The sequence below is a fragment of the Heloderma suspectum genome, chromosome 2 (assembly GCF_057233095.1).
Source record: "Heloderma suspectum isolate Gila_16-S chromosome 2, 16-S_ref, whole genome shotgun sequence".
Classification (NCBI taxonomy): domain Eukaryota; kingdom Metazoa; phylum Chordata; class Lepidosauria; order Squamata; family Helodermatidae; genus Heloderma; species Heloderma suspectum.
The window spans coordinates 271,020,529-271,043,766 of NC_139459.1; the positions used below are offsets into that span (position 1 = coordinate 271,020,529).

Consider the following 23,238-nt stretch of genomic DNA (forward strand, 5'->3'; position numbering starts at 1 on the left):
GGCATCTAGAGAATTCATACAGAGTTCAGGAGGAGGACTGTGAATTTATTTTGAAACATCCAGCACTGAATTCCTTCCTTGTTGAGGCTGCTCACAAGTCTAGGCAGAATATTCATGCAGCTCCTGTAGACAGAGAAGGCTGTAAGCTAGATGCCATGGGGTGAAATTTTACTCCACAGGTGCTCTCAGGATTGCTAATCCCTCAGGACTAGTAATTTTGGGGCCTGTATGTCCAGCTACCAGCATTTCATTTGGGAGAAGGTAGTTTATTCAATCATCTACCTGACGACAAGCAGGACCTTGCAACAGCATTTCATAGTGAGGCCTCATGAAACAACAAATCAAGTCTTGCCATGTGGCAGATATTGACCTGGTTCACATGACACAACAGCCCACTGTGGTTTAATTCTTCTGTAGGAGCTGTTGTGATGCGCCAGTTGCCCACGGGCTCCATTTTTGCATGGCAGACATAGGCACCTGGCTTGACAAGGCTTGTTATACGAACCCAGGTGGCAGGAGTTGTTTGAGGGTTAGACAACCCTCAAATAACCCTAAAATAAGTCATGGGTTATTTGAGGGCTGTCTAACCCTCAAACAACTCCTGCTGCCTGGATTCACACAATACAAAGAGCCACAGCAAGCTGGCACGACATACCAGCCCCTGTGGGTAAATTAAGCCATGGTGGGCTGTCATGTTGTGCAAATCAGGTCTGCATGTCTAAAGAGATGGCTTGCAGCTATAGCTGTTCGGAGTCATAGCTGGCTGTAATCTGCCAGCCTTACCCAGGAGGCCACCACACACGCTAGAGACCTTCCCTTTGATAGGAAAGTACATTTTAGTGATAAAACTGATGATACTCTAGATAAGGTGCAAAAGATGAAGACTACAGCCTGTTGAATGGGACTCACAATGCAACAGTCTCTCTTGGAACAGAGACTCTTCATACTGACAGACTTCAGTCTTCTCGCCAGCCTCCCATCTCAGAACTCAGAGAGGTCCTTTTCATCCAAGTTCAGGCCTATGTCTCACCATAAGCCCCCAGAGCTGGACAAGCAGCACTTTTGCCTGTCTTCAGGGCCCCCATCCATCTGACTCATGTCTTTGGCACGTGATGCCAATATTTCGCTGAAGCCTGGGAAGACAATACATCTGACAAATCGGTCCTTACTATCACTTGTATTGCCTGTGGCAGAGTTTTCTTCACTCCTTCCAAGTGAAATGCCCTGTTCCACCATGTCACCACCTCACTTGCAGGAAGAGGTTCTCTTGCTCCTTCAAAAGGGAGTAATAGAACCCATTCCTGCCAGGGAGGAATCCATCGGTTTTTATTCCAGATGCTTCTTTGTGTTATAGCAGGACAGTGGACTGCAAACTATTCTAGACTTCAGTGATATTAACAGCCTGATTATGCCCAAAATATTTCACATAGTGACACTTGCTAGCATATTTCCCCTCCAGGGTAATTGGTTTGCATCAATAGACCTGAAAGACACATATTTCCATATATCCATCGGACTGCATCACAGGCATTCTCTGAGTCTTGTCGTAGGGAGCTGCTGCTTCCATTTTTGTGGTCTTCCCTTTTGTCTTGCAATGACCCCAAGGATATTTACCAAATGCACAGTACTGGTGGTGGCCCACCTTCATCTCCTGGGAGTTGGAATATTTTCATACACTGAGGATTGGTTCCCTGCCATCTGATCCTGCATCATTTGTCAAAGCAACATGCTTCATCTTGTGGCAACACTCAGTCTTATATGGATTTAGAGAAGTTGCATTTCTTCCTGGCACAGTGTTTTCAATGTATAGGAACATGTTTGGACTTCACAAGATGCTACTTTTACCTGACTCTTAACAGGGCCATGACCCTGGCCTCCATGGTGGTAAACAACTCCTGCACTCATTTAGTAGTGGCATCTTGGATACAGAGGTTGCTTGGGCTGATGGCCTGCGCTACCACATTAACACCATTTGCCCAGCTCTGGGTGTGCCAACTAAACATGATGCACCCTGCACAGAATCCCAAATTTATCCATCTCAGCCTACCACAGTTAGTTCAATGCTTCCTCTTCCAGTGGACTTACCAGTCTAATCTTTTTTTCTTTTTTTGGGGGGGGGGGGGGAATTTGTTTTAACCCATCTGTCACAAATAGTCACTACAGACCCTTCAAAAGATGGAGTGGAGAGCCCATTGTGGGTGACTGAGGGTTCATAGTGCCTGGCAGAGCCTCCATATGAGGGCCCTAGAACTATTAGCAGTGAGGAAGGGTTTCTAAGCTTTGGAACCACCCTCATGGGCCACACAGTTTAATTCTCCTCGGATGCAATTGCTGCAGTATTTTATATCATCAAAGAGGGGTGTGCAATTGCATACCTGTTACACCTAGCACTGGATCTATACCTTGGAGAATACCCCTGGCTGCCATATGTCTGGCAGTGGCAGCTTTCTTACAGATTTTCTCGGTTGTAATTGGCCATGCTCACGTGAATAGGTGCTGGCTCCCGGAATATTCACCTTCTCTTCAGACAGCGGTGGATGCTAGGGGTGGATCTCTTCACCACCTCCCACAATCGCAAATGCACTTGCTTTTGCAGCAGAGCAGGAGCAGATGGCAGCTCTCTGGGGAAGTGTTCCTGTAGTCCACTGTGTTTTTCCTCCAATCCTACTGATCACAAGAGGCAGTAAAGATAGGACAGGCCAATGCGGATTGCATCCTGATGGCCTTGTCAGCCACAGTTTATGGTCCTCTTCATGTCTCATAGGACATGAAGGACACATAGGACATACCTCTGGATACCAAACATGCCGAACCTTCCATCTTAGGATCTAGCATGTGCACCATCTGGACATGCAGTTGTGGTGCCTCACAGTGTGACTGATATACCCCTGATGGATCTGTCACAGGACATACCGCAAATCCTAGAAGGTACAAATAAACCCTTTATTTGATGATCCAATGCAGCCAAGTGGATGTGCTTTGTTCATTATGCATTCTCACATAGTTTTGATCAGTCACCTGCCTGTTGCAGAATATGTTTGCAGTTTTTGTGTTTGTTTTGTCTGTCTCTTCCCTGAAAGTTTACCTGGTTGCAGTTTCCAGAAGCCACATGCCGATAGGTGTTTCTGTTTTTTCTCAAATTATAGCTCAGAGATTCATGAAGAGCCTCCTGAACCTATACACATCATATAAGCCCCCAGTTCCAGCATGGAACCTCTCAGTGGTCCTAAGCAGCCTTATGTCTTGTCTGTTAGAGTCTCTTGCCACCTGTATTGTCCAGTTTCTGACTCAAAAGATTGCGTTCTTGGTAGTGGTCATATTTGTACACCATTTGAGTGAACTCTGTGCTTTGAGAGCTGACCCCCTGCATCTAGCCTCCACAGAGATAAGATGGTTCTCTGCCCAGATATTGTCTTTGTGCCCAACATCACATCCTCCTTTCATGTGAGGCAGAAATAATTTTACCAGTATTTTGCCTAATCCATATTTGGCGTTGAACATCTCTACTTACTATTTATTTATATTATTTCTTTATCGCCCAATAGCCAAAGCTGTCTGGGTGGTTCACAGAACTTAAAACCATATGAGAGAGAGAGATAATGTTTATTTATTTGTTACTAGATGTCTGCAGAGCTTTTGCCTTCTACCTAGACCAAACAGTATCATATAGCAAGAGTAACCCATGTATGTGATAGACAGAGAACATGAAGAAGGATGACAGGTTGCTTATCTATAAAGAGTTCCTTGAGTGGTCATCTGTGCATTCACACAGCCCACTCCCCATCCCTGCTTTCAGTGCCTGCCTTGGCTTGTTTTCCTGTTTTGCTTCGCCGTATTGCTCCTATAGCAGTCTCTGGAATTGAGCAGGAAGAGTTGGGTTGGAGGAGGGTACTCCACCAAAGATTTCTTAGCTCTAGAATGTTCCTGATCAAATCTCTGCACAGATGCAGAACCCATTGGTGAGAATGCACAGATGCCCACTCTAAAAACTGCAGTTACAGGTAAGTAACATGTCTAGTCTGCTAGAATCTCATCAGAGTTTAAATTAGCACACAAAAAGTTTGATGTATCTACTACCATAAACTGTATGTGACTGGTGGCAGCTTTTTGTTTTAGATACATGCTTGAATTTCTTACCTTGCCCTAAGGACATTGTAGTTCTTCATATACTGAGTAGCTATCTGAAGGACATGGGTGATCATAAAGAAGAACTTTGAGTTTTTATCCTCTGATGCTTGTCCTAGCAGGTATTCACGTTCAGTTGGAGAGAAGACATCCGTCCGGGAGATCCCCAGCACACAAAGAAATTTTGTTTTGATGCTGTTTTTCACAACAGCCCAGTGACTCTCTATGACTGTCATGGAATGAAGGGGAATCAGCTGTGGAAATACAGAAAAGTGAGTGTAATTGTGTCAAACCATTATGGTCACCTGTGACATCTTGAATAATATGATTAATATTGTACTATTTTGGTCATATGGCTGCAAGTGCAGGGAACCCAATTGTTGCTTCACAAAAGGAGCTGTTAATGGGGGGTTTTAAATTAGCCATGAGAAAAATAGGGCATTTATAGTTGTCTCCCTATATTAAAAACACACATGTTATTATGTTTACTGGATGGTTTGCCTCAAACCAACCAGGTAAACATCAAAACCAAGGATATTTCATGGCAGCAGAACATAAAGCCTCATAATACAGAATATAGAATCCTGAGGTCAAGGTGGGTAGACTGGGTTGCCAATTGGGCAAGACCCCATTCCAGGGATGCTCTAGGCCCAGGTCTGATCACCAAGCTCTGCTCATAATGTCAGTAAATGTATGATGTTGTATTACTTCCAGGAGTCTTAAAACACCAGACATGCATCCAGGCTAGGTAAAGTGTAGCTCAGATATTTCAGTGTGTGCTTCAGCAAGTTTGGAAGACAATAACAGGAAGTTAACAATATGCTTCTTCCACAAAACATGTTTCCAAGTGAGATCCAGTGGATAATATGTTGAGTTTGGATTTGGAAAAGTGCAGCCTTCATCAGTACCCTTTTATATTTCAGTTGCGAAGACTTATTTAAAAGTTGTTCAGGTCAGCTTACCAAAAGCAAAAACAGTGAATATAGTCAGGATTAATAAAGCATGCTGAATACAAGAAATACTACTTACTGAACTAAAGCTGCTGTTAGATGATAATTAATGAAGTGGCAAATACCACTTTGGCATATTCCGCAGTCTAACAAATTCATTTCTAATTCTCATCCTCAGGACAAGACCCTTTACCACCCAGTAAGTGGCAGCTGTATGGACTGTAGTGAAAGTGACCGAAAAATCTTCATGAACACATGTAATCCCTCATCTTCAACACAGCAGTGGATATTTGAACACACAAACTCAACAGTCTTGGAAAAGTTTAATAAGAACCTCGATCTTTAAAGACTGTCTATATATGTATATATTACAGCTATAGTTTTTACAGGGGAGATGACAAATTTTTTAAAAGAATAATTTTTTAAAATAAGGTAAAAGGGAGAATCTCAGGAGAGGGTGTGACTATCAGGCCAGTCTTTACTTTGATGATGCTGCATCTTTATCTTTTGGGTAATTAAATCCCATTAGCAGGAAGTCTAGAAATCCACGTTGCCACTTCATAATCTTAAGATTCTCCGCTATTAAGGTCACATCTCAACCTAGCTTTTTTCCCCATGAGGTGATGTGCAACAGTCACGAATTAACGCATTGTCTCAAAGCCAAGTCCATGGATCCATACTGCATCCAAGGGTGAGTGTTGTGTCTAGATAGTTAAGGGCAGTGTTGGTACCAGCTAATCACATTGCCTGTTCTGGCTGTATGAAGTTCCTTCTGCCTTTTGTGGCAGGCAGCAGGAATAGAAGATGTGTGGGTGCTGCCTTGGATTTTCTATCTGTAATTAGTAATGGTCAAGGGACAGATTCTTTCTCCTTAGAGCTCCTTGTCTTTGTCTTGCACAACTCTTTCTCACTAACATTTCATTCATTCTTCCAGCAGTGGCTAAAAAAACCTGACAGCTCTTCTAAAACTCCTGTTTTACAATGTGAATGAAGCATAAAGGGCAACATCAAACATCATGCGAGCAGAAATTAACTTGCATAACAGGACTTCCTCTTCCCCCTGCAACCCCCGATGCCCTCCCCCATCTACTCCAGCAGATCCCCTATGCAAGGGGGAGGGGGAATCTGTTCTGCCAGCAGTGTCTGTTCTATTGGCAGATGATACAAGCCAAAATGTAAATATTATGTAAATTGTTATAATTTGAATGTGTGTATTCCAGACTCCTACCTTGAGGTTCTTGTAACTGCAAAGGTTCTGGTCTACCAAAACAAGCAATGCCGGTCTCAAATAGCAAAATTTTAAAAAGAAAATTAGCAACAGAACTTGTTTAGCAGATTGAACAGATGATGCATAAATCCATCCAGTGTCTACTGTTGCTTATCACCATATATACAGCACTAGCACTTGTAAGTTCTCTGTCACTTAATCATTTCTAGGTACTAGATCCATATTCAGCACAAAAACAACAGCAACCAGCTTTAGCTTTATGCTAGTTCTACTGAGTACTTAACAAATAATGACTTCTGGACAAATATTAAAGGTTTTGAGGAAAAAATAAAATATGTGCTGTACACAAATATCATCTTATGTCTTTTACAAAATAATTGGCCATTTAATTGGAGGCCAAACAGCACAGATTTCTTCAGTGTTTTGTTCCTCCTTCATAAAATCTTTTCAGTTATGAGAAACTGCAGTTTCAGATTCACGTACCATGCTGTCTGCCTATTATGAACTGGAGAGTGTATTTTATACTGCTGTGACAGCCTGCTGCTAAAATAATTGCTTAGCTTTCAGTAGGACTATAGTTTTGGAATACAGGACCATTTTATAGTGTAACTTCCCAAGGAATCACACAGTACAGTTTTCATTTTGGACAAGGTTTGATGTTGGGGAGATCAGGACCTGAAACTCGCCTATTGCATATGATTTGCAAGTTCACTGTAATTAGTGATCTGCACCTGCAAATGATGGTTAAATTTGTCCTTTGCCATTCAGTCTTGTACCGCACTTGCAACATAATTTGTTAGCTCATTTTGTAACTAATACTAGTTAAGCGAATCAGTTGTGTCATGAATAATTTGTTTAGTTCACAGGCATCGTAGCTTTTTCCTTAAAAGACTCATGTATACAAACAGAACTAAGGCTAAAGACAGAAGTTCACTCGATGAAATTTTATTCCCAATGACATCAGTAATTATCCAAATAAGCATGTTTAAGATTGCAGTGTAACTCTAGTGGCCAACCTGTTGTTTCTATCAATGTAATTATGTTCCACATAGAACCAATTTGAGGTGACACTGAACAACATTTAGGATGACATGCACAACATTATAGAATTCTACAGATTATCCTACAATAAAGCTTTAGCAGAAATGATGCACAAAAACTGAAAAGTAGTCAAGAATCAATATAGTTCAGCACCCTTCAGAGCTCAGCCCTTTTTGTACCATTCCCATTCCAAATAACTTACATCAGGGGTGCAGAACCACATTCAGGCGTGAGGCCAAAGTGCTTGCCACTGGGCCCTCCGTAGACTGGATGTTTTCAGTGGGTGTGACCACACCAGCTCACGCCATCCCCCAGCCCATTTTGCCTTTTTCCATGCGGTCCCTCAGCGCAGAGCAGGGGATGTGGCTGGCACTAGGAGCGGCAGCCACTCCTTATAGCACTGGCTGAGTCCCCCACTGCCTGCATCCTCGCTCTTATCTCCAGTCTGACATTGAAGATAAGAGCAAGGAGGATCCCAAGGAGACTCCACGGCTAGAGGTTTGATATCCCTGAACTATGTGAACATCTTTAAAATCTTTAATGAAGATGATTTGTGTGTTTTTTTCCACTTAGCTTCTCAGATTAGCAAGTTTTGAATTCTAAAACATCGCCTCTCCAGTTCTGTGTTAACTGTAGTTTTATCCAATATGAAAGGGGCACAAGAGAGCCTGTTTAGGTGAGTCTCCAAAAAAAAAAAACGTTTCCGCCATTATAAGCCTCAAAATTTTGCTGCTTATAAAAAATTACACCTGCTGAGCTAATAACTTGAAACTTGGCATCTGTCATCTTCCTGATGCTACAATTGTGCAAAATTTCAAACCCGTCCAATAAAATTTGCCATAGGTACAGCAAGTTAAAAAGTGCTGAAAATACACATATTTGTACTTTTTTTTCCCAAACTGCAGCATATCATATAATTCTTTACATTTTGGCGAAAACTACTGATGTACATTATTCTGGCTTGATAAGGAGATGTGCCTTTCATTGGTTTGGTGAAATTCTGAGCAGTGGTTCTAAACTTATTAAGATTTTCTGTCCCATGGTAGCAACTGCTGGCAAAGTTGTATCAGGCATTCTGTTTCATTCTGAAGCTAGAATGTTGCCAGTACTCCAGTGTTCTGTGTTCTGTATGCCATGCCTATTCTTTTAGTTATGGAATGTGACCTCTCAAGACCACACACTACTAGACAGATTGGGACCCTAGCATTTGGGGTGGGGAGAGGAGGAAGAGTTTAAGCCTCCCCACCCCGCCGCTGCGGTCCCAGTCTGGGTCAGCCCAGCCCAGCCCCCAGTGCCTCCAATTTACATTGCAAAACGGCATTCAGTTGTAAGGTAAACTGCAGGCATAGGGCAAAGAGTTAAAGCCCCGTACACACTACTCTAGGGTCCTGATCTATGAGTCCCATGAGTTTACTTTTGAGTAAAAAAGAAAAAAAATGTATAGGTTAGGTATCTTGGGCCTCACATCATCTTTCTGAAAGCACAAAAACAGTGCAAGGGCCCTGATCCTTGCTCTTACTTTCTGTGTGATAGGACAAGGTTATCCAGGGATCTCAAAATAGGGAAATATTTACACATTACACTAAATGTGTCTTCAGACTCTATGTATGCTCATTAGGAACAGGGGAAGCTGCCTTATACTCAGTCAGACTGTTGGTCCATCTAGCCCAGTATTGTCAAGACTGACTGGCAGCAATGGCTCTCCAGGGCTTGAGGCAGGTGCTTTTCCAACTCTACCTGGAAACTTCTGAATGCAAAGCATGTGCTCTGCCACTGAGCTATGGGTCCCTTTAATACCATCATTAAGATGGTTGTGAGAATCTAACCCCATTCAGCCATTCTCTTAGTGTGCAAGCTCTACACGTGCAGAAGGGAAGTGGGGATGAGTTAGCTCCACCCCCTCCCTCACTGTCCTCGTTGCTTTCTATCTGTGGAAACTCTCTCCGAGATTTTGGAATCCTGGTTCTTGAAATGAAATCATGATTACCATTAGTTAAGTATTTATAATCCCATTTATCATCTAGGTAAACTTGCAAGAAAGCAGATTCAAATACATTGAGAAGAGGGTAGGAGTGCAAACACTTCGGGAAATTCAATGATGAAAAAGCCTGCCAGTTTAAAACCAGAGTTAAGGCTATCTCAGATTAACTCAAGCCTAGACATTGGAAGCTGATGCCTTAACTGACGGGCACTGTGATCAGTTAAGGCATGATCTGCAATGTCAGAGATTGTGCTTGCTTACAACTTACCCTCCATGCACCCACACTTTTCCTTGGTCAGCAAAGATGCCCCATGTTGTCCTGGTTCTGTATTGCCTTACAAATCATCTAGCCTTACTGCTAGGTCTGCCTCTCACGGTTTAACCCATCCTGACAGCTACTGATGTAAGCAGCAAACGGGCATGGGCCAACTCACAGGAAGATTCCTCTAGCAGTACAGTAAGGCCCAGATGCTTCGTAAGGCAATACAGGACCAGGACACTGTGGGGCATCTTTGCTGAAACCAACTTGATACCTCGTCCTAGTTTAATATTCCTTATCCTGGGAATGGCTTCTTAAACTGTCAACTATGATGGTTCCTTCTACCTCCATATTTTGGATATCCAAGTCTGCGTTTACCTGGGAGGAAGCCCCATTGAACTCAATGGACTTATTTCTTAATAGACATGCATAGCATTGTACTGTAAAATAGTATCAGTCATCCCTGTAAGCTTCAGTAAAGCTCATATATCATTTTCTTGATATACTAAAACTGCATTTTTCTTCAACTTGTTTTGGATGAGATCTGTTTTTAAACCTATAGCTAGGAGCTTTCTGCAGGTTTTTTCCAAGTGGATTATTTTAATAACTTCCCAAGTGATAGGCTGATAAATTACCCAGTAATTTCCCCCCTTGTAGCAGGTACAGGTTTGCCACTTCTACCTCACTAGTCTTTCACTGGTTATCAAAACAATTTCTCCTGGTCCACTCAAACGGTGCTCAGATTTATTTATTGTGTTCAATAAAGGGAAATGTGCATGGAACATGTAGGGATTTTTCATTCAACACCATATAGAAGAAAAAAAGGACATTTGTGTCAGGGGCTCCTTGGAGGGCTCTCTCAGTCTAATCCAGTAGCCAAGTCCAGACACAGACAAAGGGATTCTTTTCAAAGCTTTATTCTTCTTTTACAACTTAACAACTCTACAGGTAGCAACTAGATCTGAGCAGTAGCATCCCTATGCCCTAAGTTGGAACAGTTGGTCCCCGTTTGAAAGGCAATTACAGGCAGACCCCTGAATATAGGGACTAGGGAGAATCCCTCCCCTTTTCCCTTGGATCCTCTGGGCGCAACCGTTCTTTGAGCGCCAACCGGGCACTAAGCCTCCTTTCCGCGCATTTGGCGCCGCTCTCTGCGTCTGCGCCGCGCATCCACCCAGTCTGCTATCTGTGCTGGGTCATTCCCTGGACTGCTTTCTAATCTAGGAATGTTGGTGGGAGGAATCTCTGTCAGCTGCGGGCCCTGGGAAAAAGGGGCGCACTCCTCTCCCAGGAGCGACTGCTCTTCCTCTGAATCAGAACTACTCTGGGATTCTATGGGCTCAGTGTCCACCCTGACAATTTGGGGTATGAATGCTTCCTTGTGCAAGTATGGAGTTAATAATGGCCTCCTTTACTAGATCTTCCAGCATTCTGAATATTTTTTGGCAATTCCATACCTATCTTAATTGGAATTTTTCACTCTTTATTTCATAGACTTGTTGATAACTGAGTATGCCCACTCTTGATTGTTAAAAAGGCAAAATAAGCATTGAAGAATTTTGCAGCCCCTATGTCTTCGGTTAGTAATACATCTAGGAAGTAGCACTGCTTGCATTGGGCTGCTAACCAGATGGCCAGGTAACAGGAATCTAAACATCAAAAGGGCAGTTAGTTCATATTTCACATTTTCTATTTAGCCATAGAATCGCAGACCATTCTAGTTACTCACCAGAATCTCTTATTATTTCCAAGAGCTAATTCTAACAGTTTCTTCCCATAGAGGATGACCCATGATAAAGATCTCATACAAATGTGGAACCCATGTGGATTTTTCAGGAAATGTCCACAAGCAGGATTCTAGTTTCCTGTCCCATAAATCTTTCCTGAAAAATCCTAGATTGGGGTGGGTACGTCGTTAGAAGTGGCCCTCCTAATTCTTCCTGGTAGTAAGTTATGTTTGCCCACACAATTTTGTTTCCTAATCCTTTTAGCATGTGCTCTACAATATGTGGATTAATGGACGGAGTTGGTGCGTATTGCATTGTAGCTGTCAATCTAGCTTTCTGCTCAGACAAGTTGTAATGTTCTGCCACACTTATGCATTCACGCTTCTGTTATAAACATCCCTCTTTCCTTTTCTTATAGGTCACAAACCTAGCTGTTTTCACCATCTAATATTTCTGTTTCAGAAATGGAAGGAATTCTAAATGATGTAGTTTTTTAGTTATTTGAAGAAAGGGAAGAGCTCTGTTGAAAAGTTACGCAGTTAGTGACAGTGCTTTGGAGGGGGAAGAAAGGAGGCTGGAGAGGCCTCAGGATAGCTCATATCCTGGCCTCTCTGGTCTCCTTCCCTCCTCACACACCCAAACACCCCCTTTTCCCCCTCTCTGAGGTCACTTTTCTGAGCTCGGGGCAGCTAGCGCAGTTCCTTCCACACTAGCTGCAAGGGGGTGGGGGAGGGCAGTGGGATCTCCAACTTCCCCGTCGGTGGTCAGAGCGCTGTCTCAGACAATGTGTAGGGGTCATAGGATTGCCCCCTCCCTTAAATAATTTTTGCCAAACTGCATTCAAGTTTCAGTTGCCCAATGTCTCTAGCGAGTTGTCTTATTAGAGAGCATTACTCCTCCCCCTTTCCAGTCCTCTGGAGCTGCAAATGCCAAATCTGGCAGAAAATGCAATATAATTGTATCATCAGTGCAGAATCTGGAGTCAAAGTAACTCATAACATTATATATTGTGTAGATTTTAGCAAACATCAAACTGTTGGAGCCAAGAATCCCTTTAGTGGTGTGACTCTTGCACTGAGCCAAATATCACAGAAATAATTGCAGTAAATATCTGGCCAAGTGCCATTTTGGCTTGATTATTTTTTTCAAGACAAGATTAATAATACACAATTTATATAATGCTTTAGTGTTGCACATTCACTTCACACAATAGTAATCTTTACAACAGTCCTGCAAGTTCAGCCAGTATTAGTGTCATTTGAGACTGAGATGAAAGCTAATGGCTTGCCAAAGGCTATCTAACAATGCAAGTTTCAACTAAGGACTTCCCAGCTTGCACTCTTAGCCACTACACTATGTTGGCTTTGTAGTGTGGCAATATTGTCAGAAATCCACTGGAACCAAATACAATGCTAAAAATTAAATGTTAAAAGGACTATGAAAATTCTAATCTTAAAGGCTTCCTTTCTGCAGCAATATAAATGTCTATTCAAAAAATATTTTAGGACAATACCTTTCCCACTAATCTGGCTGAGTGGCATTCCATTATTTCTCCACCTTAATGATGCATTCAATGCTCTGGAAGGCCTGGCCAATTAGTGAAATGCATTGTTACAGCGGGCCACCTGCTGGTTGAGAAATGAAAATCCATCTCACCATTTTCATCTGTAATTAGTCTGTGTTCCTGTTTTAATTATAATACTAATACTGAAAGCACGGGTCTATGAGACTTACCTGCATGTCAGTGTTCCCTATGAAAAGGTCATCAATTAACTGAAAATATTTTGTTAACCAAGTTTATTAGGATATACAATGTAAGATTCTTAGGGTACAATCCTATGCATGTTTAGACAGAAAAAAGTTCTACAGCTCCCAGCATTCTCCAGCCAGCATTTTTCTGTCTAATCATGCATAGGATTGCATGCTTACACACTCCACTCGACCTCAAGTTGCAAGCAGCTTTCTTGTGGCAAAATGCCGTTCAACTGTGCTGATACTGGGTCTTTGTACACACTGCTATCCTCCAGTGTTAACTTGCTCCTCAGTTGTCTTTCCAATCAGGCCCAATTCATAAATTTGCTGCTTGAAATGTAGTTCCATAGGACAAGCAGTTTGTGTGAAGTGGCTCCCCACCTAGATGCAGTGATTCAAGCATGGCATCTGAACTCCACATTTTGAATATTTGCTGTAGTTGTTGAAATGTGTCTTGTTGCTAGCAGTGATACTATCTGAATCCTTGGAAGCCATCTAAATTATCCTAGCTGCAGGAAATGTTCCTATCTGCTTTAGAAAACTCTTGCATGCAAACACCCCCTCCTTGGTAAAATGGAGAATAATCAGTGTCATTAAAATCAAATTTAACAGCATCATTAAAATAAAGAAGTGCCTTTTAAAATGCAAATGTACAGCAAATGCCTAAACTTGAACAATTTCCTAGTGCCTTGCTGGACAACAGTGGAGTGGGGTGTGGGATATACTAGAGTTCAGTGCAGTGTGTAATTAGTAATGTTTGGAGGGGGAATTTTTGTGTTTAAATATCCAATTTCAAGCTCCCACTGTAGAATGGAAATATACTGGCCTTGATTTAGAAAACCAGAAAATGCCTGGGTTTCACTTAATCAAAGCAAACATGGTAGGGAAGGAAATAAGCAAGCATCCCTACCCACACCATTAGGGTTAATCCAGACTGAACTTTCTGAGTGGCTACTGAACCCAAATGTTGGCATACAAACATCCAATGTTCACAGTATTGTATCCTCCACTGGCATAGTCTCCAAGGCATATCAAAACAGGGTAGCTTCCACAAGGGGTATGGGTCATGAGGCATATGTGCCCATATCTATTCAGTGTCATAAAAGTCAGAGAGTTGTTCCCACCCTCGTACATGATTGAATACCTTTTCACAGTGGTATCTGTTTCATTCAACTGAACAAAGAGCTAGAACCTTTAGGACCTGAAAGCCTCAATACCAGCAAGTGTTCAGCAGACACCAAGATCTGTTAAAAGGTAGGAACTTGTGGGTAATATCAACACATTCTGTGAATATATTGTTCCTGTAGGCCATAGTGGTGGTGTGCCTGATATGACTTTATCTTTACAAGGATCAATAGGTTGTATAAAAGGAACCTTTTTACCATAAAAACCATAGATTCACTGATTTGATTGAACATTTATTTTGACCATTTATTTTTCTTATGGAGCTGCGATGTAAGAATATTCCCAGCTAAAAAGAGCAGACAGCTTATAGAAGCTTGCTTTATGGCTTACAGGAGTATTCACTGAGTGCTAGCATTGATATAAGCACCACTGGTGTGTGAGAGTCTAAACTAGTGTTAGGCGTCTATGATAACCCCCTATGCACAATGAAGTATCCCTATTAAAGAGCTGCTTGAAGAGCTGAATACACTTTCAGTGTCTTGGATTAACTTACAGTACAACCTGATCCTATGCCTACTTACTCAGAAGTAAATCCCATTAATTTCAGTTGGGTTTACTCCCTAGTGTGCATTTGTTGCTCAAAGGCCTAGGCAGCCTGTCTGTCTCCTATGAAGAGTAATAAAGAGGTTCCTTAACATGCTATAAATACCAAGCCATTTTCCATCAATTTTATTTCTTTGAGGAAGTGTTCCAATGAGTTAGTTTTAAAAGTAGTCTGATACCACCAGCATATGTGTGTCTTCTCAACTTTCTGAATTTGCACGTTTTGTGGGTAACCAGAGTCCAAATTGGATGTAATGGGAACACACCCATGCAGGTCTGCCCAAACCAGATATAAAGCAAAGGGGTGATTTTCAGAGCAAACTGTGGGTGGTGCTGAACCCTCCCCACACCTGCCACTTACCTTCTGTGGCCCATTCCTACATGACCTTTTCATCCAGCCAGGCTTACTCACAGCTAGACTCTGATATAGGAAGTGATAGTGGGACAGCCTCCAAGGAGGTACACTGCAGGAAGGATGACAGCTTAGCACCTTTCACTGGGCTTGCCATTTTGCTCTTAAAATAAAAAACTGCTTTAGATGTGATTTGGTGGAGAGACGCAGCTGCCAATGTTGCATCTAGTTTGGTCCTTGATTTGTTTTACAAATCTTAGATGTAAATAACCATTTTTTGGTCACATGTCAGCGTAAATATCATATATGGAACAAGATGACCATTTAGATTTGTTTCAAATGTCTCATTTGTGACCCATTAATAGTGGGCTGTTTTGAACTACGTTCTGTTCTGGGCCATCCAAATTCTTCTGTAATGGTTCAGAATTTCTAGCAGATGAGAGGGTTTTAATTTGGATCAGCTAAAACCATAAAGGTGCATTACATTATCACTGATGAGTAGGTACTTTTTATCCCAAATAAAATTATATTAACCAAGTTCATGACACTGCATGGTATGTAACCATGTTAACTGGCTAAAACATTAGCTCTTCCAGCAATAGTATGAAATGGCCAAATCTGTTTTGAGGGAGGAGGGGGGAAATGAAATTATAGAGGCAGTCTTCAGTTTCTAGTTTCACACCTTGTAATGCATGCGTAACAATTTCTTTGAAATTGGATGTTGCTGCATAAATTGTTGTATTTATTTTGTGCATCTTGGGATAATGTCCTGTTGTGTTGGGGGAGGTAAAGGATGTCTAGCACTTTAATGTAGTATCGTTGATAAACTGGAAATCATTTGGATGTAAGGTGTAGTGTTTTTAAGAACCAGATGGACTTTCTTTTATAATATATTTAAAATAAATTTTTATTGTGTCCTTTTCTGAAGACTTGTGGAAGAGTTCTCTTTTGTAACAGCCAAGGCATTTTTGTGGATGAGAGAAGAGGGATTGATTACTTTGAAAAAGCAAGGGTACTACCGGACAAAGCCCTGTCTTGTTCACAGAATTTTATGGGGGGGTCAAGACAACATCTTTCACTCATAGCCCTCCTATGTTTTCCCACCACCGCTTCCATCTTTTTTCATAATGCAAAGATTTGTTAAGGAAAAAAAGATATAACTGTTGTACAATATCTCCCAATTCATACCTCTAGGAGCCTTTTGTCTGGAAGTCTCCCCAGATCAAATATTCTGGATTAGGCAGAGGTTTGTTTTGATCGTACGGCCTTCTAAACTATCCTTTGGAGCAGTCTAAATCCGCTGTCTATTCCAAGCATTGACCTGTTGCTTTTTATCACTTTTTTTGTAAGAAGTACTTTTTCAGATGTTTGTTTCTGTGAAAATTGTGTTGCACTTGAAAATCTTGAATATAAAAAATAATTTGGTTGTCGCAAATCACTGCTTATCACATCAGCCAGCCACATGATAAATTGGAGCTGTTTGGAAGGAATTACACCTATCAAATTTTGGATTTGTCATTTCATTTGTCTACGTTAAATCAGCTTTTCTTTTTTCATAAGAATATTGGGTCCAACAATGTTGTAACAGTTCTTGTTTTAAAGCAAGTGTTTGACTGTTTCCTCCACTTAGCCTTTCCCAGTATACTTGGATACATTTTCTGCAACCTCTATTCTTCACTCATATAACTGAATTAAAGTACTCCCTTAATAGTAAGTCAGTCTCTCTCATGCTAATATGCAAACAGCAAAAATTACTTGTTCAATGTGGCTGCAAAAGAGCAAGTGGCATATATGGATAGTTGGGCTGATAGCTGGTACGATGTAGTTAACAGCCTGGACTAGGGTTGCGGTGCAGTCACTATCTCTTAACCTAATCTAGATCACAGGGTTGTTGTGAAGATAAAAATGCAAGGGGGGGATCTTACACATACCACCCTGAACTTCTTGGAGAGAAGATGAAATATAAATGTAATAATAAACTTAAGCCTGGGAGAAAATCTCACATGAAGCTTATGGACTGCAGGAGCCATAAGCTGTTGTAAGGGAGGATGTGCAGAGGTTTGGAGGCTTGGGAACTGTGGATGAGATAGGGTTACCAAATATATACTGGGAGTTCCTGCACCATTAAGACTCATGAAAAATTCTACTGTGGAACTGGAGCCAGAGGACTGAGGGACAAGAGAAGCATAGAACTGCCGTGTCTGCACTCTGAGAAGGCTCCTGTGCCTCTTTAGTATTGAAGAAAATGGAAAGTATGTCACTAGGTGCAGCAGAGTACTATTACAGGAAAAAGTCACACCTGGTAAAATTCTCCTATTGTATAGTGTTCTTTCAAGTAGTGAATACAGACACCCAACAGACAAGACAATGAAGAGGGGAGTCTGAATTTCACAAATGAACTAACATGTTAAAACTGGTGTGGAAAGAAGGGGACAATACATGTGAATTGAGTTGTCCTAGGCACCCAGTTGCAAGCTAGGGTGGGAGGGTGGACATCAATTATTACTGACTTGGAGGATTCATGAGGCAGTGATAGATGGCTACCTACCATGATGTCATGTTTTAAAACCTAATGCCAGCCTATCTGTACATCCCATTCCACTTACATTACATGCTAGCATGGGGTCATGAAGAGTCGGACACAACGACTGAACAACAACAACAAAAGAAGAATATATTTTAAGATCAGGCTTTCAGACTCAATGAGAAGATAACTATTTACACACACAAAATCATACACACTACACTGCCTTTGTCAGATAACATCCAAGAAAGCTTAATAGCACTCCATTTAAAAACCTGCTTTTTGTATCATTTTGCCTGATGAGATATTGAAAGCTTGCACATTTTTTGTGATCTTTTGGTTGGCCTAATAAAGATATTACATTAATATGGATTTCATTAAAAAAATCAACTAAAAAGCAGCAATAATTCAAGTCACCAGGAAAACCAGTTCCACATGGGAAAACAGCCCTTGCCCCCCAGCCTATTTTGTGTGCATTGTTTTTGAAAGAAACCATACAGCAATAAAATTAACCACCAAAAGCCTCAGTATATAAGGTAACGAAAGCATTAGGCAAATCTTCCTGTGGAGGGAATTCCACAATTATGAATGTGAGGACATATGGAGAAAGACCTCCAATGACATTCGATGCTCATACAGGGGAGGATGGTCCTTCAGGTAGCCTATGCCCAGACTGTTTAAAACTTTAAAGGTGCATGTTTAGATAGAAAAAAGTTCTATAACTCCCAGCATCTCTTCAGCCATCCATGGTGGCTGAGGCATGCTGGGAATTGTAGGCCTTTGTCTGTCTAAACATGCATCAGATTGCAACCTAAAGGTCAAAACCAGCATCTTGAATTATGGCTGGGGGGAAAAATAGGAGCCAATTAAAGCTGCAATCCTGTGTACACTTACCAGGGAGCAAGTTCCATTGAACTTAATGTGACTTCCTTCTGAGTAGATGTGCATAGGATTGCATGGTAAGTTATTTAGCCAGATATGTAACAATCTCTCAGCCCTTGACAACAGTCTGACTGATGGTCTGAACAAGCTGAAGTTTCCAAAGACTTTGGAAAGATGGCTTCATGTATAATGCATTGCAGTAGCCAAGGCTGAATGTTACTAAAGCATAGGAACATAAGAAGCTGCCTTATACTGAATCAGAACATTTGTTCACCCAGCCCACAACTGTCGATACTGACTGGCAGCAGCTCTGCAGGGTTTCAGGCACTTTTTCCAGCCCTACCTGGAAATGCCAGGGATCGAACCGAGGACCTTTCGCATGCAAAACATGTGCTCTACCACTGAGCTATGGCCCCACACATAATGGTGGCAAGGTCATTCCTAATCTTCAGATGCTATTTTAGGATTCTGCCACCTTTATTCGGCTCTGAGATTTACTTCAAAAGATACAGGATCATCTAGTAAACTCAATGTTTGGCTGCTGTCTTTAATGATGCTGTGAACTAGTCACATCTGTCTATCCAAAATGCCTGTGCCAAAACAATAAAATTGGATGACACCATTCTTCTCTAGCCTCTAAAGAATAAAAACACATATTTTCCTCTCTAGACACTTCTAGTGATTCTAGAAGTTATAATCAGCATTTTATTTAGAGAGAGAGTGTGTGTGTGTGTGTGTGTGTGTGTGTGTGTGTTTACTATATTGCTAATTTTACTTAATGCCATTACTGTATTTTCTGAAAGGCTATGCTAGAGACAACCCTCCTGAAAAACAAATGTGCTTCTTCCTTTCACAGGGTCAGTCTTCTCAAAAGATTAAATGCTATACTTGACTTGAAAACAAAACAAGCACATTATTAAGAACATTTCTCTTCCAAAATGTTTATTTTAAAACTTTGGCATCAAGTAACATTCTTTTTTGTTGTTGCTATAATACATTTGTAACATCTGTGCCTACTTTTCTTTGCTACATACTACAAGAGGGACATTCATCCTAAACAGAATTTGGCCCTTACACACTGTCCTTAATGAAAAAAATACTAAATTGATTGTAGAAAGGAACAAATCGTTCAATTTCCATGTGGCGTTCTCCGAAAGCGTTGGGCTCGAACTGAGCTTTACTAATTACTACTTCTCTCTGGATAATTATCTAGATTGGATTACTAATCTTAAACTTATTTTTCATAAAGTGGGAGAAAACTCTAGTCATGGAAGTAATGGTATTCTGGATTCATTTAGCACAGCAATATTTGTTTAAATGAAGGTATCCAAACTCTGCTTTGCTTCAAAGTTCACATGGACCTATATACATGTATGACTTTAATTAAATCACTAACACAATGTTGCACTATGTTATTACTGACTTGTGTAGTTTTAAGTTTAACATAATCTACAAGTTTTATGTTTGACATCAAAACTGGGAGAAAGAAAAGCATACATTCTCACAGAACAAATGCAGGCTTGTTATCCGAGTATAGATGCCAGCAGGTCAATTTAACATCCTTTCCTGATAAACTGGCAGAAAGCATTATTAAATATTAAATTATCAAGCATATAGGAGTAGTAGTCTTGCCGAAGAAGAATCAACATGAATTCAGAAAAGTCCTGCCTTACTTAACTTTTTTAGTTTTTCAAGAGTGTCAACAAACATATGGATAGGAGTGATACAGTAGATATTATATACTTGGACTTTCAAAAAGCTTTTGACAAAGTCCCTTGACAAAGGCTCCTGCATAAATTTAGCAGTCATGGGATAAGAAGGGTGATCTTATGAACTGGTAATGGGCTAAAAGACAGAGCAGGGAGTAAGAATAAATAGGCAATTTCTACAGAGAAGGGAGATAAAAAGATGAGTTCCCCAAGAAATTATGTTCTGTCCTTTTTAACTTGTTAATAAACCATCTGGAGTACAGGGTGAGCAGTGAGGCAACCAAGTTTGCAGTTAAAACCAAATTATTCAGGGTGGCAAAAACCAAAGCCACCTCCAAAGAACTCCAAAAGGATATATCCAATCTGAACTGGGTGAATGGACAATAAAATGGCAAGTGAGCATCAGTGTGACTGTAAAACGATGCACCTCGGAACACATATTCACTGATGAGTGACGATTAGCCAAGAAAGAGACCTTGGGGTCATGGTGGATAGCTCAATGAAGATGTTGACCCAGTGTGCAGCTGCAATGAAAAAGCAAATTCCATCCTAAGGATTATTATGCTAGGAACTAAAAACAAAACAATCTGTATTACGGTGCTTTTATACAAATCTATAGTGCAACTACACTTGGAATAATGGGCAGAGTTGAGAAAGCATGCTGTAGACCTGGAAAAGATGCAGAAAAAAGCAGCCAAAATGATCAGAGTGCTGGAACACCTTCCCTGTAAGGTTAGGTTTGGGGCTTTTTATTTTAAAAAAAGGCGGCAAATCCTGCTTTATGGGCTTCCTAGCATCATCCGGTTGGCCACTGTGGGAAACAGCACACTGAATTAGATAGGCCTTTGGTCTGCTCCAGCAGGCCTCTTATATTTTTATTCACGGTTTTTTGTATTTGCTGTAGGAACTGTACAGCTGCCTAAATGCCAATGGCAGGAGAAAGGGAGATGTAAGGATAACAGGGGATGACTGTGAAAAATCAAATCATACACCACTAAGTTTTGTTTTAGTTGGAGACGGGCGCTAAGACTGTGTACCCCAACCACAACTCCAGTATGAATGTAAGCAAGGCAGGATTAAATTGCATCAGGGTCTGAGTTTTCTGTTGGGTTCCTAGACAGGCTAAAGGCAAGAGTACACACAGTCACCTCTCACTAATAAGCGAACTGTGCACCTTCTTGGCAAAAATGGCCCAGCCATTGTTATGCATGCTACAGTATCCTCTCAGTTATAAATGTACTGTGCTATATAGGGGGCTGCTCTTCAACAGAGCTCAGAAATTTCAGCTGGTTCAGTTTGTGACAGCCAGGTTAGTTGCTAACAATATATAACAACAATACTGCAAGAAATCCTACTTTATTTCTCAGCTGAATTCAAATAATTTGTTTTTGGCTTCAACAGTCTAGACCACCTGGGTACAGGATATCTTTCCCCACGTATACCCGTCTATTCATGAGGTCTAGTAGCCTGACTCTGTTGCAAGTTCCACCTTTATCAGATGTCAGACCCTCCAAATTGGCTGCTAGAGCTTTTTCATGTCTATGGCATTCTTCACTGTTGGGGTATTTCCACATGGAGGCATCATAGTACTACCAAGCAGAAGGCATTGTGTACCTATTCCACCTTTTCTTAATTACCAGATCTTCTGTGGTAAGAAAAATGAAGGAAGCAGCAGTGGGAAAACACAGGAAGAAGACAATGCCTGGATCCCCTGTAAAATTCTGTGAATGAGGCAGGGACATAGCACAATAAAACCTCATCTGGAAGCATCTTTGGAGAGTCTCCAGATCCTGGTGGAGGTGGACCATTAATACTTTTCTTTTTAGACAGCCGTCTGATCTTGCAGTAGGCCTGGAGGCTGGAACTGGGAAGAATAGATGGAGGATTTGCCCATTTGCCTGTTCTAGATCCCATCTCCAAATACACCCCAGACCTCAGGCTCCTGAGGAGCAATATATAGCACCAATGCTGCAAGAGTTCCGCTGGTTCCCAATTTGTTTCTGGGTTAAAAGCAAATAATTGAGTCTTGGCTTCAAAGATCAATACAACCTGGGCCAGAATACCTAAGGGAGCATACCTGCTTGTTGCGTTCTTCTTCGCTGGGGGCTCCATAGGACACAGGAACCTGACTTCCTACCCTCCGAGTTTTATTTTCCCCAAATGCCCAGGGAATCTCGATCGCCGCCAGTTCTTTTAAGCCCGCACCGCTGGTTCCCATCCATCCTCGCTTCCCTTCCTTCCTCGCCAAGGTCCCTCCGAGCCACCCCCTTTACGACTCCTCACCTCCACCCCTGTTGCCAATTGCCTTCCTCACCAGCTACCGTAGGTCTCTGGACATCCAGAAGGATCGCCCCGGGTTAGCCCGCTGGAGCACAAAAACAGTCGCTAACGGATGCACTGTGTCAGGACCTTCCCTGCTTTAAAGCCCACTGCATTCTAGCGTGGCACGAATACGACAATACGGCCGCAGTCTTCTCAGAAGTGCCACTGAAAGCCATGGGGCTTACTTCCGAGTAGACGTGGATAGGGCTGAACTGCCAACGGAGACGCGGCGTCAATTACGGTGCCTTTACGGTTCCCAAGACACTCCTTTTTGTTTACGGTCTCTAGCACCGCAGCCCTACGCACGCTTACCCAGAAGTTGCTTTTCCGACATCTGAACATATTCACGTATTTATAAGCAAGTCCCCCTCTGCGTTCGCCCCCTGACACTTGCTCGACGGTCGCAGCCTAAATTCCCTCCTTCCAAGCTCCCTCCTGAAGCCGTGCCTGCGCCTGTGGAGTTCAAACACTCGCTGGCTTCCTCCCCCTTTGCAGGAAGTAGCCTATCGCAGCAGACGGACAGCCGCTTCGGCCGGTAGGCTGCACGAGCGGCGGCGGCGGCCCCGCCTTCCGTGCCCCGGCAGCCAATGGCTGCTCGGAGACGGGACTTCCGCTCGGAGCGGAGTGGAGGAGGCGGAGCGGGCCGGTTTTGTGTGTG

The 23,238-nt window shown here is 41.9% G+C and overlaps 1 protein-coding gene and 1 long non-coding RNA gene across 5 annotated transcripts in view; one reads left to right on the plus strand and one right to left on the minus strand.

Annotated features, from left to right (window-relative positions):
- The window catches only part of GALNT10 (polypeptide N-acetylgalactosaminyltransferase 10), a 108,313-nt gene extending 92,243 nt beyond the window's left edge, over positions 1–16,070 (plus strand). For 3 of the 4 annotated variants that reach the window (XM_084839224.1, XM_084839222.1, XM_084839223.1), the window contains exons 11-12: positions 4,245–4,397; positions 5,254–16,070. In XM_084839224.1, the coding sequence (XP_084695350.1) occupies positions 4,245–4,397; positions 5,254–5,421 (321 nt within the window). In that variant the 3' untranslated portion in view covers positions 5,422–16,070. The remainder of the gene's footprint in view (positions 1–4,244; positions 4,398–5,253) is intronic. The other variant, XM_084839220.1, reaches the window with a different exon arrangement.
- On the minus strand, positions 549–23,057 carry LOC146354559 (uncharacterized). Its single transcript, XR_014788434.1, has 3 exons — positions 22,336–23,057; positions 4,138–20,782; positions 549–2,921 (listed from the first exon to the last, which is right to left on the minus strand). It is a non-coding gene; the product is annotated as an uncharacterized LOC146354559 (long non-coding RNA).
- Between the last annotated feature and the right edge of the window lie 181 nt (positions 23,058–23,238).